This window comes from Cygnus atratus, chromosome 7, assembly GCF_013377495.2.
Source record: "Cygnus atratus isolate AKBS03 ecotype Queensland, Australia chromosome 7, CAtr_DNAZoo_HiC_assembly, whole genome shotgun sequence".
Lineage (NCBI taxonomy): Eukaryota > Metazoa > Chordata > Aves > Anseriformes > Anatidae > Cygnus > Cygnus atratus.
In genome coordinates, this window is record NC_066368.1 from 22066534 (window position 1) to 22084080 (window position 17547).

The following is a 17547-nucleotide window of genomic DNA, read 5'->3' on the forward strand; positions in this document are numbered from 1 at the left end:
CTTCCCAGATACCAGGATTGGCCCCCAGAATAATGCGGTATTGAAGCAGCCAGATTCAGTGGCTGCAGAAACCCAGACAGGCTTTATGGCTTCAGGGACAGTGGCACAAAATGTTCCAGCTTAATGAAGAAAAGCTTGGGCAACGCAGCGCATTATTTTGGAAAAAGAAAATGTCAGCCTATTCATTACCCATCCGCCTTTTTGATGGTGGCAGAGGCAGACAAAATTTCAGCCCGTTTCTGCAGCAGATCTATCCTCTTCCTGGCTGTGTGCATGCGGTGAGTTAGGCCAGCTCGTGGGTCTCTTCTGGGCTCTTCTTTTTTTTATGCGTTAATCAATAGAAAGGCAGCAAAATCAGTGTGAAGCTCCAGGACAACCTTTTGAAGATGCTCAAAACCCCGCACCTCATCCAGCAGGCGGGGAGTCACTAGGCAGCTGCATTTTACAGGCACAAAGCACCAGGTGCTTCACCCCAAGCGTGAGGCTAGAGCTTTTGGTACAAAATGAAGTTTTAATTGCAATGCAAATGAGCACGCGCTTTGGCTTTGGGCCATTCGTGCTGAGATGTCTCCGGTCTCTCAACCAAAACTCTGTTGCGCATGCAGAAGTGGAGTGGCCAGGTTGCTGTCCTGATGGTGATGAACCACCTCGGAAAAGCAGAGGTCCTACAGACGGGTTTCTTTCTGCTTCCTCGGTGAAGGTGGCCATTGTTTTAATCCTCAGCACTATCCTCACATTTAATCCTCACTTTAGCTTATAGTGAGAATTTTAACTTGGATTTCTAACGAATTGAGCTTCTTCAGCTTGTTTGGCTTAGGAGCGACATGGCAAAGACAACCCTATTTGTGGTGGGGACAAAGTGCATCCTGGCTGGCTGCCAGGCACCGCGCACCTACGGGTTAGCCAAAGTTGGTTGTAGTGAGGAGCTGCACGGATCTGGAGGGACATCTACTGCATGCTAATGAGCTGAGTCTGGGTGAAGCCTCTTAGAGGAGAGCAAGTGTTAAAGCTGTTCCGAACTGCACCGTGGCACCACGTGGAGGTGCACAAGGATGAGGGGGAGGCAGGGACAAACACACGGGAGCTAAACAGAGGTACCAGACAGGTTTTGTTCCAATTTTCCCCCATCAAAATCCTGGCTCTTCAGCCTTCCACCTTTCACTGTAATTACACCTGCCCAAAACGTTCAGATAAAGCTTCTGACTGCAAAATGCAGCTATCCCATATCTGTGGTCAGAAACTCTGCACAGTCACAAGGCAGTCCCATTGCATCGTCCTGCATTTTTGGACTGGTTTTGGAGAGAAATGACATGTTGGCATCTCTAAGTCATGCTGGCTCTTTTGTTTTTGCTCTGCTGTCGATTTTAGGCCACTTCCTTGGAGAGAAGCAGGCAATAGTGAGGCACCACAGATGGAGCTTTACGTCCTTCCCCCCCAAGGTCCATGGAAAAGCCTGTGATATAATTCTGGGTGAAAATGAGGATTAAAGAAAAGGAAGGAAAGCAAAGGGGCAGAATGGACAAATAAGCACTATAGTTAGTCTCTTTTTTGACCTGCTTGGTTTGGAGTTTTCCATGGGAAGAGCATCCGGAAGGCTAAAGACGGGTGGGAAGTCCCTGATGTCCTGAGCGTGCCTTCCCTCTGTGATTTTCTTTCTCCATCACCTTTCCTGCATGTGCCAACACTGGAAGATCAGGATGGGAGGATTCATTTTCAGATGGTTCGTGGAAAAGATTACAGACTCCTATGAATTTTTGTAAGGGAAGTGTTTGGTTTGATTTGGTACCAGCCCTTGATGACTTGCAGGAGACCAGGAAACAGTTTCCATGCAGGCTGGTTTCCAACCGCAGCTACCATTGCTTCTCAAGAAAAAAATTCCTGGCCATTGTCTTGGAAATCCACCTTTTCTGGAGGAGCTGGGTTGTTGTTTCACAGGAAGGAAGGAGCTCAGGGGGATTTAACCAAGCTTTTAGTGCTTCAGCTGAGGGTTTTGCAGTCCAGACAGTCCCTTTTCTGTGCCAAAAAACTTGCTTTGTTCTGCACTTCTGAGCCAGGGGCATGGTCAGGCCATGTAGGGTAGATGGGGACCTGTGGGTCCCCATAGCCTCGCTGAGCAGTCTTTTTAAAAGGAAAAAGTTTAAGATATTCCCCCAAACCTGTTTTGAGGTACTATCAAACTTTCTTTTCCTCCTTGATGTCCAACAACAACTGAGTTGCCCTTCCTGGAGCCGCAGAGCCACAGTGAAGTCTTTTTCTTGACTCTTTGGATTCCCTGGGGTGAGATGACAGGGCAAATCATCACCATCCAAACCTTGAGAACTCAATTTCTTCACATTTCATGATGATCTAGCAAATACATCACCTTCAAGAAGAGTTCTTGTCCTTCTTGCTAATTCACAGCCTACTCCTGTGGTGTCCCAGCTAGTTTCTGTCCTGGGATTTAACAAACATGGCTCCCCCAGGGCTGGTGCACGACTTGGAGCAACCTTGCAAAACCCTTGGGCGCGGAGCGTCATGGCTGGGTACGCCTGAACACTGCACCAGGGTGGACTGGCCCAAGCTACCTAACAGCTGTGTGTCCAGAAGAAAGAAGATGAATTAAGATAAGAATTAAGAATTAAGACCAAGGAAAACAGGATCGTTAGCTCACATGACTCATTTCCCACCCTGATTAGGTGCTTGTGCAGCTTTGCCTGAGGACACAGCTGTCAGGTCTGGAACTGCTCTGGGGTGCTGAGAGCCAGGATTTGGGCACCATGCATGGAGGCCAGGGGGCTGTGGGGTGGATTTAGTGGACCGTGGTGGCTTGGTTGTGGCCCAGCGCAGAGCCAGTTGGGTGTCTCTCTCCCAGGCACCCACGTCCAGGACTTTGGCACGGAGCTCGCCAGGAATATCTGTCAGCCTATACAGAGGCGAAGCATGCTGTTTTCTGCCAACAGCAAGGGCAGCGTGTTCCTTTTGTATCGCAGCGAGGAGATAACATATCAGAAAATCTTTCTTCTCCCCACAAGCCAGTCCAAAAATTGCTGAATCAAAGGGAGATACTGAATGTGACCTTGAAGTGATGACTCAGGCTGCCTGTGCTCAGTGCTAGCTGGCATATTAACCTCTGGAATTAGGCGGCATGGAAAAAACGGTGGTGGAAGAAGAAAACAGCACCTCCTGCAATGTTTGCCTGCTGGAGGCTGAGTAGAATGGAAGATGTCGCATGTGGTCCTGTCCTTAAATTCCCTCGAAAACTCATGGGAGTTGGGGAAAGCAAAGGTGTATTGCTCAGGGGGCTTTTAAATTCTCTGCAAGCAAGAGCAAGCTGCCACTGTCTCAGGGATATGATGGCTCCCGCAGCCACAACTCTTTGAAGAAAGCATGTTTTAGCAGCTGGTGGATTAACGCATGATGCAACCAAGCTGGGGCTCAGAAGGAAAACAGACAGAAAAAGCAAACATGTTTAAAAGCTGAGAGTATGTCCCCATATTTAAGTTCTTCTTCTTCTAGTGAAGTTTGGAAACCCTTGAGACTGATATCCCATGAGAATTCAGATTCACAGCAGGATGTGGAGCAGCAGCCATCTTGCAGGCTGGTCAAGCTGTGATGAAAAAAAAAAAAAAAGAGGGAAAAACACTGTTCCCGTAATCCTCATGCACCAGAGCTGATCTGTGTAATCCTGGAAAGGTTATTTTGAAGATACAGGCACTGTTCATAACTTATTAAAAAAAAAAAAAGGAATGGAAAAAAACCACCTGTTTTGCAATAAATGTTATTGATCTGCTCCTTATCTTACACAGAGCCTGACTCACGGGATTGTAACAGCAATAATTTTCAAGCTGGACCTTTCAACTTGAAGCAGATTTCAAGCAAGGAGATGTTTCTCTAACCCCTGGGACTGGCAAGGGACATCAGGTATAAGCAGAACTGGATGTACTGAAGCCTCACGGCATCCAGAATATAGAAAGAGAACCCCTAATAAGCTGCACTGCAAGGTAAGTTTGCATGAGATGTTGTTGTGATTTCATAGTACAAATGTTTACTTCTTTTGGTATTACTTCAGCTGTGTAATCACGTGGAAAAACAAACGGAATTGCGTATCATGTGGTCATGTTTTGGGATGGCGCTGCAATATCCATCATCTGGGCAGCTTGCGATGAGTTGCAGCTAGCTGGCAATTCCAGCTTACAGAATAAAAAGCAAAGTCAAAAAAGGGAGGAAGGAAACCCATAATACTAGATTTGTTGCCACTAGAAGATTAGCTGGGTGAAATTCAGCAGTGAGCACAGCTGATTTATCTTACCATGGCAAAAGAAGTTGATAGAAAGGTCACCTACAAGAAGTCTGGGTGACCAGTTGGCTTGCTGGTGGTGATATTTCTTGCTGCCGTGCTTCCAAGACCATAAATGCTCTTTTCAGTGGTTATTTTCTGCAGATTGGTTGTTTCCAGGGCACATCACCTCTGGGGAATGTCCTCCACACATGATCTTTACCAAGCCCCTTGCCAGACCCACCAGCAGATCTGACCTCTGGGATAATTAGAGGCTCTGCCCCACTTCCCTTTCTGATCGCGTGTCCCTCCTTCCCCCTCTCCTCTCCCCCCCTGGGGCACGGTCATAGGAGCAAAACACAGAATCCCTCTGGCTGGGGGCACTGAGGCTCCCCAGGCTGCCCAGGAGAGTTGGGGACACTGGCGAGGATGGGGACCCCCACTGCTCTGAACAAGGAGCCTGTCCCCTGTGGTCCAGGCAGGTTTGCGGTTCCATCAAAGGTAGAGGTGTGCAAAGAAATGGGATCTGTGGTATTACTGCAGATCTACTAACACACCCAAGGAGGCATGAAAATGTCTAAAGCTATTTTAAAGGCTTATTTCTGCCTTGTATGGACGTTTCCAAGAAGGGCAAAAGGCACATCTTTGGTACAAGTGCCCGATGGAAGCTCTTGATGCAAATCTCCGATGCCAGAACAGGACAAACTGAAAGTCACCTTTTTACATAGGAGAAAATAGTACATTTTCCCATAACCTTATTTTGAATATTTTTTCTTTTTAATCTTTAAACTGAGGTGTGGTAACAATATACACAAAGGAAATCCAAAGAGCTCAGCTCTGGAAAGCTGTCACAACCACCACTTTTCATATCCTGGAGAAAACTGCCTTTGTCCATGCAATGGGGTATTTGCCTTGCCCTGGGTTTGCTAAATTAACCATTATTATGATGAAGATATTGTGCACAATGAGTAGGACCAGCAAAAATGTGGTGAGGCTTCAGGCTGCAGCACCTCTATTGGTGAATATAGGATCTGATGAAAGATCTAGGGTTTTATTTGAAAGATTTCTTCAAAAGAGCAAGCAAGGTGTCCTGGTAAATGCGTATGCAGTAAAAGAGCAGCATGCCCTGTCCTACCGGGCCTCTTGACGGGGAGCAATTGCTGCACATAGGAGATATGATTTTGCTGTCTTAAGCAGAATGGGGAAAAAAATAAAGATATCTGTCGCCACTTCCCATCCTTATCACTGCCTGCTCTGCCCCACCTGGGGGACACACGGGGTGGGGGATGCAAACCATGGCCAGCACGTGGCTCACCTCGGGGCTGACTCCTCTGCCTCTCTCACGGGCTCCCCTCTGCTTTCGCAGGGCTCCCTGCCATGTGTGGAAAGAGGCACAAGTGCTCCTTCTCCCGCCTGGAGGTGGTCCTCATCGTTTTCCTGGTGCTGATGACAGCAGTGACTGTGGTACTCCTCATCCTCCACTTTCTCACCCAAGAGAACAGCTCCAGCAATGGCAAGTCGAGCTACTTTGGTGCTGCCCACCGCAGCTGTCTGCCATCCGGAGGGCTTGCTGGGATGGAGGGAGGATACAGGAGGAGGGAGAGGAGATGCAAAAGCGTCTGATTTCGTCTTGTGGCAGCAGGGGTCAGGAACCTTTTTCAGGGCCACTGACCAGTGACAATCATCCCAAAATGAAACAACAGCATGGTGGTGTCTCATTCCCAAATCATTTGCAGACTCAAGCCGTTACAAATGTGCTCCCTTTTTTTTGCAGAGGGCACCAATTTTTGCATGAACCTGGATATCATCCCTGTTTTTGCCTGCTCCACAATGAGGCGATGTGCATGGCACGCCCCAGGGCCACATGTTCAGGTCAAATTAATCCATTCCCACCTGAAGCAGTTTGCTCTTTTTGGAAAGTTTAGAAATACGTTGTTAAAAAAAAAAAAAAGTCAAAAGGAGCTATGAAGCTTCTTTCTAAATCCAGAGAATGAGAAACTGAGGAGCTTGGCAGCGCTTACGATCCTACCACAGCTGACTTATTGCCCCCATCCCCATCACCAGGCATGGGGCAGCTGGGTGGCATGAGCTGCCCCAAGAAACCCTCAATCCACTTCTAATACACCCCACACTTGTCTTCTGGAGAGAGAAAATATCATGGGAGTACAAAACAAAAACAAAAACAAAAAACACACCAAACCAATCCAAATAAAAAGAAAGAAAAAACAACACCCAAGCATTTTCAAGCTTTAGGTGTCTCCATGTGGTAGGAGCCCTTTCCCAGAGCATTGCCTGATTAGTCAGCAATGAGGACTTCCACCTCCTTGATTTTGCTCTTGAGTTGTATGGAGTTCATGCTTTCCTCTAGTTTTATGTTGTAACCTGTGAGAATTTTGCACAAGTGCCTTTCCTCTGCATTACATCTCTCTGAGGAGGAGGTGGAGCAGCAGTAATTTTAATGGGAACCCCCCTTCAGTCACACTGCTTTGTCTCTCTGCTGCTCCTGTGTTCAGTCTGGGGACGATGAGAGTGTTTTGTTTCTCCTCTGTTTTAAGTGACAGTCTAGGAAAGGCCGTGGTGGGAAGACCAAGCGTCCCCTTTTCCCGCTGCCCAGCGTCCAGCTGCCCCATCTGGCCAGGGAAGACTTTGAGAACAGATTAAGTGCACAAAAATATTTTTCCCACGGTGTTATCTCAGCCTCCAGTGATTTGTGGCTGTGGGATTTCCTGAGGCGCAGAGAATGTATTTATTTATTTAATAGCCGTCAATGGCTTTTCTTCTATGACTTTGTCCAGATGCTCTGTGCATCCCATGGAAGGCTTTGTGATGGCTGGGATGAGGCTCAGCCTTCTTTGAGGGGCCTTTGGTCCAGGGTCATTTGGTCGTTTGGTCCAGGGTCATTGCCCACAGCTGCTTTCCCTGGTGCTGCTGTGCCCCCCCCCTTCTTTTTTTTTGAGACCAGGACACCAGTGCAGGACATGGACTTTTTTTGGGTGAAAACAGCCCTTATACCCTGGCTTCTGTTTTCTGCATGACAATGGTGAATTTGGAGAGATGATTTGGAGTCAAGGAAGCTAAGCTTGTTTTCCCCTTGCTGTGAATCACTGCATGTTTTACACAGCCCAGTGATCCCATATTGTGAGCGCTGCAGTTCTTCACACCTGGCCCGTTATTTTCCACCCTTAATACATTAACAACATCAGCAAATGCTGGCCATGTTGGCCAACAGCTGGAAACCCGAGCAGACAGTATCAGCCAGATCACCTTGTTCAGAGACTTCTAAGTCCTCCAAGGATGTGCAGCAGGTTCCAGGCATGCACACCCTTTGAAAAAGTTGTGTTGACTCTTCCTCCCCTAGTTCTGCTTGTTTGTGTGGCCCCTAATCTACTATTTATTCTTATTATAGGTTATGACGACCCACCATCAAATGGTGTCTCAGGAGACTACTTATTGGGTGCAGGTCGAGCAGATTGCACAGGGCCAGTAGCAGAAATTCCTCTGGTATGTATGGGGAATTGAGCATGGATTCAGTGAAATACTGTTCTTTTTTTCATCATCTCTATTATTTTTTTTCAGAACATTTGGCTTAGAGGCCTTGCCTTAACAAATAGTTGTCTTAAAACATTAAATGAGTGATTGCAGGGCAAGATAGTTGCAGCTCTGAGTTTTTGTCTTGAAAGATTTTTTTTTGATCTTCTGGAAATTGACTTAGGAAAATACATGCAAATGAATCCATCTCTCAGTATTTTGTCTGTGTGGGCCTGACAGAGCTCTTTCCTTCCAGATGGGTTACGCCAATCCTGACCAGGTGGGCGGCGGGCTCCTCACACGCCTCTACAGCCGAGCCTTCATCGTGGCAGAGCCCAACAGCTCCAAGCGAGTTGTGTTTGTTAGCATCGACATAGGAATGGTGTCTCAGCGACTGAGGCTGGAGGTACGTGGCTGGAAGTGAACAATCTGCACAGCATGAGCTGCCGCTGGTATTAGTGCTAAGGTTGTAGTCATTGCCGGACAATAAAGAATGCAGCAGCACCTTGGCCATTTGCTTTGGGATTTCCTTGCAGCAGGACTTTGAGAGGTGTGGTGTCTCTGATGAAGAAGATTTCTCAGCAAATGATGCTGGACTTTGACCATGCTTTTTGTATTGAAAAAATTGCCAAAAATACACATGATGCTTGGTACCTATGTATTGCACCACAGAGGAGGAAGGGAGGTCCTTGAGAAGTAGGCGCTCCCTGGATGACATGGGGTGGGCTGCAAGTTGGCTATAGAGGTCTTTCCTTACAGGATTTTATTATTTTAAGGCTGTTGTCAAATCAACAGCTGTAACCTGCTTATTTGGTCACTGGCTATGGGAGTATCAGGTGGAAAGAAAAGAGCTGGGAGGCAGGTGAGAGATGATTTTATTTGTTTGTTTGTTTGTTTTTCAAGGCTTGAATCAAATCTCCACAGGCATAAGAAAGGGTTTTTAGGACCACTTCTTTCCTCTTAGGTGCTCAAGGAACTGAAGACCAAGTATGGTGAGCTCTACCGACAGGACAACGTCATCCTCAGTGGCACCCACACGCACTCGGGTCCTGGTGGCTACTTCCAGTACACGCTTTTCTGGATCACTAGCAAAGGACTGATCAAACCGTCCCTCGATGCTATTGTGAAGGGCATTGTAAAGGTAGGCATCATCTGGACTATTGACACACAGGCCCGTAAACACAGAAAAAGTAAGGGGAGGTACGTTTGTGACTAACAGAGCTCTTGCTGCAATGTTCATGGTAGCACCTGAAAGTGCTGCAACCTTAAAATACACTCAGAGGTGGTTTTATGCTTGCCGGTGAGATCAGGTCAGACCTTCAAGTTTTTATTTAGAAAGAGATGGTTGTGCCTGGTTTTGAAATATTACTTCTCATGATCATAACTTTCTAGAATTTTGGTCTATTAAAAAAACCCAACCAAACAAGAAACAAACAAACAAAACAAAAACAAAGTGAAAAGCCTCTAGATTCACAAGAAAGTGTTGGGGCCAGGCAGGTAGGGAGTTTTTCCAAATAAACTCATATATGGCTTACATTCATGCATTAATATTCCCTGCCTTTTTGTTTTTCAGAGCATTGATATAGCACATCAGAACCTGAAAAGAGGAAGGCTTTTTATAAACAGAGGCACTGTAGAAAACAGTCAGATCAACCGAAGCCCGTACTCATATCTCCAGAATCCAGCATCTGAACAAAGCAGGTAAAGGCTCCTCAAATGGGAGAGAAACAGATCCCTGAAGAGGACCCTTTGGTTGGAACCATGACCCAGAGGTCTTGCAGCCAGTGTTTCTGGTCATTTGTAGGACAGTTCAAATGTGGACCCAAGTCCATGGCAGAATGACAGTCACCATCGTGGGTCCTTGGGTACCTGCTTCCCCAAAAATGAATTGTACAAGTGGACTTGGAAGCTGTTGATGCCCCCTCCAAGCATGTGAGGCATTAGTTAAGGATGTGGCCTTGTGTTTTGTTAACAGCAATGAAAGAACATCCTTAGTAGATGCTAGCATGTGTGTCAGATGGCATTAAAGTACATAAGGTTGTATTTAGAAGGATCTCCTCTTTCCACCACCCAGGGAAGCAGGGCCTGAAGTCATCAATGACCGTGCCTCTTCCCTTAGGTTCACAGCTGTATTAGGATGGTCCTGTAAGGTCACCATGTCCTAGCAATATCTCTGATATCCTCCTCATTTTCTTGCTAAGCCCAGTGGAGTTTTAACAACACAGAATGTGACTGTTGCTCTGGTGATAACAGGATTTCCCTGCTCCGTTGTCCCAGGTATTCATCCAACACAGATAAAGAAATGGTGATGCTGAAGATGGTAGATGAGAATGGACATGACCTGGGCCTCATCAGGTACTGACCATTGATGTTTTTCTCCAAATCCTCATAAAGAAAAGCACCCCAGCACTGTGGTTCTGGGCTTAGTTCTGTAGTTCCTTCTTGCACAAGCATCCTGACTTTCAGGTGTATGGCACTTTCTCATAGACCATTTTTCTCAGGTAGTCACCAGAGGGCCTCTGAGGGAAGAGTAAGTTATGCCGAGAGTCACTGAGTGTATAAACCAGGTCAGTGTCCCTCATCTGCTCTGGGACCTTCAGCAGCCTTAGCCCATCTCCAGCTCTCTGTGTTGGGCATGTCTCCTGCCACAACCCCTGTGCTGCAGCTTGCGGAGGAGGCTGGGGAAGATGACCGTGGCTGGCCTTCCCTTGCAGAGGTGCAGACGAAAACCCTACGCAGTTGGAAATCAGTCTTTTAAGGCTCATCTTGCACAACAGGGGAAGAAGGTTGCACAGCCATACCAGGCTCTGGCTGGAAGCACCACGATGGGAGCTGCACCCCAGGCTGCATGGGGCTGTGTCCCAGCGCATCGGGGCCATCCCCGAGGACGGAGACCCCCTGCTCACACAAGAAGGGCTGTTTCCTTGGGGCCGTATCCCATGCTGCATCTTGTACTAGTGCCTCCCGTGCTTTGGCTGTGCCCCTGGGAGCAGGGTCTGGCCCCAGAATCTCTGGGACCACTTTGGGCTCCTGTTCTTTTGGTTATTTCCTTTAACGCCCCATTATTTCATGCAAAATGTGCCATTCCCGGTGCTGGGTGTCAGGTGCTGTGTTTATGACACCCATCCTATCAGCGCATCTTTGTGGCAGTGCTCGGCTGCTCGAAGTTCAGAGCTCAAGGCCAGGGAAATGAAGTAATAGGTAGTCCTGAAACCAACAACGTGACTTCTCCATTTAGAAATCACAAGTGAGAATCTGACTGCACTAAGAGGATCAGGAGGGTTTTCCTCTCAATTTTTTTCTCTCCTTGTGTCACAGCTGATGGTGCAAGGAAAAGCCATGGATTTTCCTCCAAATCCTTCCAAAAATATAATTCTTGGGAGTCAGAAGAGAGTCAGTCCAGGGCAGAACTAGCTCTTGGTGGCCCTGTTAATTACAGTGCCAAACTATTGTCACCTCATGACCTGGGTTATCAAAGTCATGAGCCTTCCAGGCCATGATGGTAGAGGATGTGAGCACTGCCCTTCTTAATCCAGCCCTGGGCACTGATGATCTGGGTTTTTATTTCCCCAGAGGAAATTTCCATAAGCCGACTGCAAATATTTATTTCAAATAATGCATTTCCTACACGTATCTTCTCTCTAGCTGGTTTGCCGTGCACCCAGTCAGCATGAACAACACAAACCATCTTGTGAACAGTGACAACGTGGGCTACGCGTCTCTCTTGTTTGAGCAGGAGAAGAACAAGGGCATGCTTCCTGGAGAGGTGGGAGAGTTTTCAGAATATTGAGAATAATGGGGAAGAAAGTTCAAGACAGAGGGTATGGTCAATGCTTTTTTTGGGCCATAGCGGGTTTCTTCGAACACTGAAATAGGACAGCAGGGTAAATACAGCAAAAGGAGGCCAAAGATGCACTTTCTGATTTATTTACTCTTTCTTCCTCTGGTGAAGAGAAATTACAAAGTGTACTTGTGACTTTTTGAGGTAATAACTGACAGCATTTACTCCCATTTTAAGAACAAATCAAATTTGTTATGATTCAACTATTGGACACACTGGAAATCACTAGAAAGGCAAGTGGGGGATATTAGATCGTCTACATTGCATCTGCAGTATGGGATCAAGCTTGTGGTCATCCTCACTTGTTTTCCATGGCCTCCAGCCAGTTCTGTCTCATAGTCTTCATTTGTCCAGGAGATTTCCCATCCCCCAGGTTCAAACATATCTCCTTTATTCCCCTGAATTATTTCCCCTGAAATGTGAATATGGACAAGAACCAATCTCACAGTCACTTTGAGTCATGAGTTGGTTATGACGGTGTCCTGTGTGCATCTTCAGCAGGTACCTTGAAACATTGCTCAGTTCACATTTTAATATTCTGGGCAGAGGAACATGTGCAGTTCATATCAAGGATAAAAACTGAAGGAAGTTTAGACGTTCTGCTTGCAAACATTTCTTTTTATAGTGGGTTATCTAAAAGCTTTTAACCAGACTTGACTCTAGTGCATAGTTATGGGTGCAAGTCAACGCAAGATGATATGAACACAGACCAAGTACGTGTGGAAGTGTTTGCAGGATCCAATATTCAGTTGTGCGGTTTGCCGGACATGTTTTGTCTAGCAGTCTTACAAGAGAATGGCTGAAGAGCTGATAAGATATTAAAATAGCTGGTGTTGACATATGCTGCTTCTAGAAGGGGGAGAACTGAGAGGATCCGTTGTGAGAGCTGAGTTCAGCTGATGCTCAGTGTGCAACCAGCCTTGCTTCTCAAGTACTGCTTGGTGTGAACTTCTGCGGTCAGATCCACTGGCTCTCACCCCATAAATCTGTCATGTTGATAGCCTGGCAGAAGAAAAATCCAGCTCAAGGTGTCACAATGAGCCATTAGCGTGTGATCAGGAATGCGAGAACAGGGGAGGTGGGGGAAGAGCTGCTGCTGAGATGGAAGGTGGCAATTACATCCCCTGTGGCCTTTTCTCCCTTACTCTTCCTGTCCCTAGCTTGTGGTACACTCCTGAATCCCTGTGCCAGTCCTCCCAGTCACCTCAGAAACATTTACCAGCTTGCATCCCAATCAGCTGGCTTTAATACCTCTCTTGAGGTTGTGCTGCAGTTTGCAGCCCAAAGGGAAAGCCACAGGGGATGTCTGCAATTGCTGCAAGTCACTGAAATCCATCCAACCATGTTTCTATTTTGCAGGGATCTTTTGTTGCTGCCTTTGCATCTTCCAACCTGGGAGACGTGTCACCCAACACCAAAGGCCCGTTCTGCGTAAACACAGGGGAATCATGTGACAACCCACAGAGCACCTGTCCTGTGGGGGGGGTACGTATGGATTACTCAATCTACAGTAAATTATGATGGAGGAGAAAACTCAGGCTAGAGCTGCAAATACAGAGCCTTGTGATGGACCATTCTGCATGAAAAAGACCTCTTTTAGACTATTCTGGATGCCCTTTTCAGAAACCTACTGTGTCTTGTCTTCACACTGTTTTCTGATCATTCAGCCCAAATCCAAATTTGTCTTACTGCAAAGCTTAGTGTTGCAATCTGGTTCCCAAATTTTAGACGGCTATCAAGAAGCTATTAGCCTCCACATGATGAAAACCACTCATGCACTCATCCACTTTGCAGTGCCACATGTTCTCCATATGAACAGATCACTAGTATTGAAACAGATCACTAGTATTGAAACAAATTTCTTAACAGGCAGCGATGTGCATGGCCATGGGTCCTGGTACTGATATGTTCGACAGTACAAGAATTATAGGACAAAATATCTACTCAAAAGCAAAGGTAAGTGATGTTTCATTTTACAAATGCATATGAATGCTGTTATTACAAAAACAACCACACATTCATTTGAGCAAATTTCTTGCACCTGTTTTTTATGAATGTTTGTAAGTTTAAATTACTTAAAAATTCATGTTTATACACTTAAGGAAAATTTCCTGATTATTCAGAAAACATACACTTTTATTTAGATATGTGATTATAGGACTTGGAATTTGAAAATGTTGTTTTTGAGGTTTTGATCTCTCTCTTCCTGACTGCTATGTAATATGGATGTTGCTCCCTTATAATCGCCCATCCCCAAGAACGCACCTCATGATGGGTCATGATAGGAAAAAACACTGGTGGCAAAGCCTCCCAGGAGAGCTCAGCAACACCATCACATACCACTTGTTGGCTGAATTCGGCATTGCACTCCCAAACTAATGCAAACGTGAATTAAAATCTGCTAGCTTAAAAACCCAGGAAAGATACTAATCTTGCCATGCTTGACTTTGCATTTACTCATTGTGGTCCACCCTCTTGGCTCCATTATGTAGCCTATGTCCTTGGGCCCCAAAGTCACCTAAATTAACTGGTTTCCATTGTATGGATTTGAGTAATTTGCGAGTTGTCAATGGGCGGACCTTTTTTGGCACCGTTTCAGGGACAGCAGCTTGTAGGAACTGGAACAGGTCCAGTAAAGGAGTGAGAGCAGAAGGCTTGATGGTGGCTATTTCCATTTTAATTGCCATTTCGGATGCTTGCCCTGAAGTCACTCCAGGCTGATCATGACTTGTAAGCGAAAGCTTGTCCCAGTCAAAGTGCCTGGCATAGGTATCAAGTGGAAAGGGAAAACATTGCTGTCATTTTTAACACTGCAGACTCAGGGTTGTCAAGGGCTGTGTCCTCTGCTCTTTCCTGCAGTTACAGGAGATGTTACTAAACCTGTATAACTTCTGGCAATGCTGTGTACCAGCTTGAGGCATGTGTGTCAGGAAAATCATCCACTGAAGAGCTAATTGATGGAGATGTCACCCATATAGTAAATGCATAGTCAAGTCCATGAGTTCTGAAGCAATTCATGCATTCGACTGCATCTTTGTCATAGAAAACATTTGTTCTGGTTGGTCTTAGACAAGAAAACGGCAGATACTCTAACAGCTCCTGTAGTCAACAGTTGCTTTGCCTTCTCTTTGAGCCATGAGTAATACAGGTGAGGACGAAAGGTGGAAGGAAGGAGGGGAGGAGGGAGGGAGAGAGGGAGGAAGGAACCTGCCATCCAAGTGGAATAGGTGCATGCTTTAGTTGTGAAAAGCAAGGTGCACACAGAAATGCTGACCAGTGTCCCCCCCATGTTGCTTGGGACAGGAAAGCTTGCAGGACTCGGGGCATGAGGGATTTAGAGACAGGAAACAACAGAGCTTGGGAAATATGCTCCTGCAAGAGGCCACTGGAAGACATCAACCGAGTGAAGAAGTAATTCATATTGTTGAAGCTCAGAAGACTGGGGTGCCTGATTTTTTCTTCCTCAAGGATTTCCACACACTCTGGAGACTTTCTGCTTTGGCACGAGGCCTTCCCTTGGTTTTCTGGCTTGGCTGCTGATTGCTGTCTGTGTGTCCCTTAGGAGCTGTATGCCAGTGCTTCCCAGGAGATCACAGGACCCCTCAGCTCAGCTCACCAGTGGGTGAACATGAGTGATGTCCAGGTGGAGCTCAATGCCACGCACACGGTAAGAGTGGGAGCTCCCGGCGCACAAGGAAGGAAAAACAGCTATGTTCTCATAGCAGGATCTGGCAAACTGGAGGAAACTGGTTTTAAAATCTCTCTCATTTTTCCCCCTTTTGGTTAAGGTCAAAACATGTAAACCAGCCTTGGGATACAGCTTTGCTGCAGGGACTATTGATGGAGTGGGGGCTTTCAACTTCACACAAGGTAATTTGGGGAGTGGATGTCAACATGGCTTTGTGCAAACAAGGAGGACACAGGGCACACCCCAGGTGAATTCAAACCCTCAGACCTTTTCAGAGAATATCAACAGGTGGTTGAACCGCAGTCTCCAAATGGATGCTTTTAGGAAGGTGTGATCAAGTTTGTGTCCATTGCAAAGCTTCTGGGGGGGAGGAGAGTGGGGAGGAGAAAGAGCAGACTTCAGGGCAGTCTTTCCCATTTGTTCTCATTACCCTAATGCTGATGAAATGGGGCTCAGCTGGGCTACAGCCTGGCAGAAACCACACCAGAAAAGGGAGATAGTTGGAATCCACTAAGAAATAGCCTATCTGACATAAGGAGGGAGTGGGCAATATATGATATTTCTGCCTGATAGCTGCTGGGGAAGCTGAAGGAACAGTGTTTAAAAGATGTTTTCCTTCAAGGTTCGGTAGAAGGGGACCCATTTTGGGATCAAATCCGTGACCAGCTCCTGGGAGAGCCATCCAATGAAACGAAAGCTTGCCACGAACCCAAGCCAGTTCTCTTTAGCACTGGAGAGGTAAGGGCAGATCTGGGTGTGTGCTCTGGGAAGTGCTGTAGTGCCCTACTGAAACCCAGCCCCTATCAGCAATGTCTGTGCGAGCCTGCACGGTGAAGGACAAGGACCAAGAGAGAGCTGTGGGGATGCTGAGGGCATGGTGGAGTGGCACTGAGCTCAGGTGGGCACACCATGGGCTGGAGGCCTCCGCTCTGACCCTGATTGTGGCAGGACCAATGCTCCCAGCTGGCCCAGGGCTGTCCCCAGGGATGGAGGCTGCCTGCCACCAGTCCCGTGCCCCCAGGGACATCCCACTCCCCAGGAAGGGCTATTTGCTCGGGGCCCACAGAGATGGAGCCCCATTACTCCCAGCCCCTTCCCAGGGGGCTGTGCTGTTCCAGGGAGAAACTCAGCACTGTCCTTACTGAACTCTCCCAAATCCTAGTTAAAACTTTAAAAGAAAATTGATGCCACGTTTCCTACCTGCTGTTCCTTTGGCATTAAGGCAAGTGCACCATAGTGGAGTGGGATCATATCCAAGGTCCTTTAGAGCACTTTAGAGGATGCCATCTGGATGAGGCATCATTGCTTTCATGTGTTCCTTTGATGTGCTTCATGAGTTTTTGTCATTCGTGTTATGCCCCTGGTAAATCACTCCTCAAAAATCTTTTTGGCTTGCTGTAGCAAGATTCTGCATTTTGTTTGCCAGAGCTGTGCCACCCTCAAGTTCAAGTTCTTAATTGCCTTTAGTAGACTCCTTCATATTTTGTGTAGTTTTTTTTTGTTTGTTTTGTTTTTTAAGCTGAAATGCTCCTGTAGTGTGCAGTTTGTATCTGGCTGCTGCAAGGGTGTTGAGTCCGGGTGTGGCTTGGTCCCTGCTATGGGGTGGTTTGAAGTCAGGGTTGGGCTGCAGGTGGCTCCTTTACAGGGCTCCCTGAGCATCACGTGGAAGGAGGTAACCATCATTTCCCATTGCCACCAGGCTCCCTCATTCACTCAGCTTTGCCATTCTGCTCAGATGATCAGCCTTACCAGTCATAACACTGTCCTTCCTCCACACAGGTGGGAGGTTTCGACTGGTGAGGACTCTGTTTCTGAGTGCTATTCTGATTTTATTTGCCTACTTTACTTTAAGCTGCCCCTCCGCCAACACTTTTTATTTATTTATTTTTGCCTTACCCATGTCATTTGCATGTGTCTCTCCTTCTCTGTCTGTTACGGTCAGACAGCTTGCTGTACATGTGGTGTAGGAGGTGCACTTTCTCATGTCCCTGTCTACATTACGGAAAATAATTTTATTTTCCCTATTTATTGCTATAGGAAGGAAAACTCTTCAGCTATCTTTTTTGTTATTGTCCTATAAAAGTCATATACGCTTTTTTTTTTTTCATCTCAGATGACGTGGCCTCATCCATGGCACCCTGATATTGTGGATGTTCAGATCGCTACCATCGGATCGTTGGCAATTGTTGCGGTTCCCGGAGAGTTTACGTATGTATTTTTTGGTCTTGTTCTACG

The 17547-nt window shown here is 46.7% G+C and overlaps 1 protein-coding gene across 1 annotated transcript in view; it reads left to right on the forward strand.

Annotated features, from left to right (window-relative positions):
- LOC118257323 (putative neutral ceramidase C) overlaps positions 1–17547 on the forward strand; it is a 32380-nt gene that overhangs the window by 5954 nt on the left and 8879 nt on the right. Inside the window, exons 2-15 of the mRNA XM_050711862.1 lie at positions 3786–3980; positions 5622–5768; positions 7662–7756; positions 8040–8189; positions 8748–8924; positions 9357–9484; positions 10061–10138; positions 11429–11549; positions 12984–13109; positions 13494–13580; positions 15187–15291; positions 15413–15494; positions 15935–16050; positions 17426–17520. Of these exons, the coding sequence (XP_050567819.1) occupies positions 5633–5768; positions 7662–7756; positions 8040–8189; positions 8748–8924; positions 9357–9484; positions 10061–10138; positions 11429–11549; positions 12984–13109; positions 13494–13580; positions 15187–15291; positions 15413–15494; positions 15935–16050; positions 17426–17520 (1496 nt within the window). The 5' untranslated portion in view covers positions 3786–3980; positions 5622–5632. The remainder of the gene's footprint in view (positions 1–3785; positions 3981–5621; positions 5769–7661; positions 7757–8039; positions 8190–8747; positions 8925–9356; positions 9485–10060; positions 10139–11428; positions 11550–12983; positions 13110–13493; positions 13581–15186; positions 15292–15412; positions 15495–15934; positions 16051–17425; positions 17521–17547) is intronic.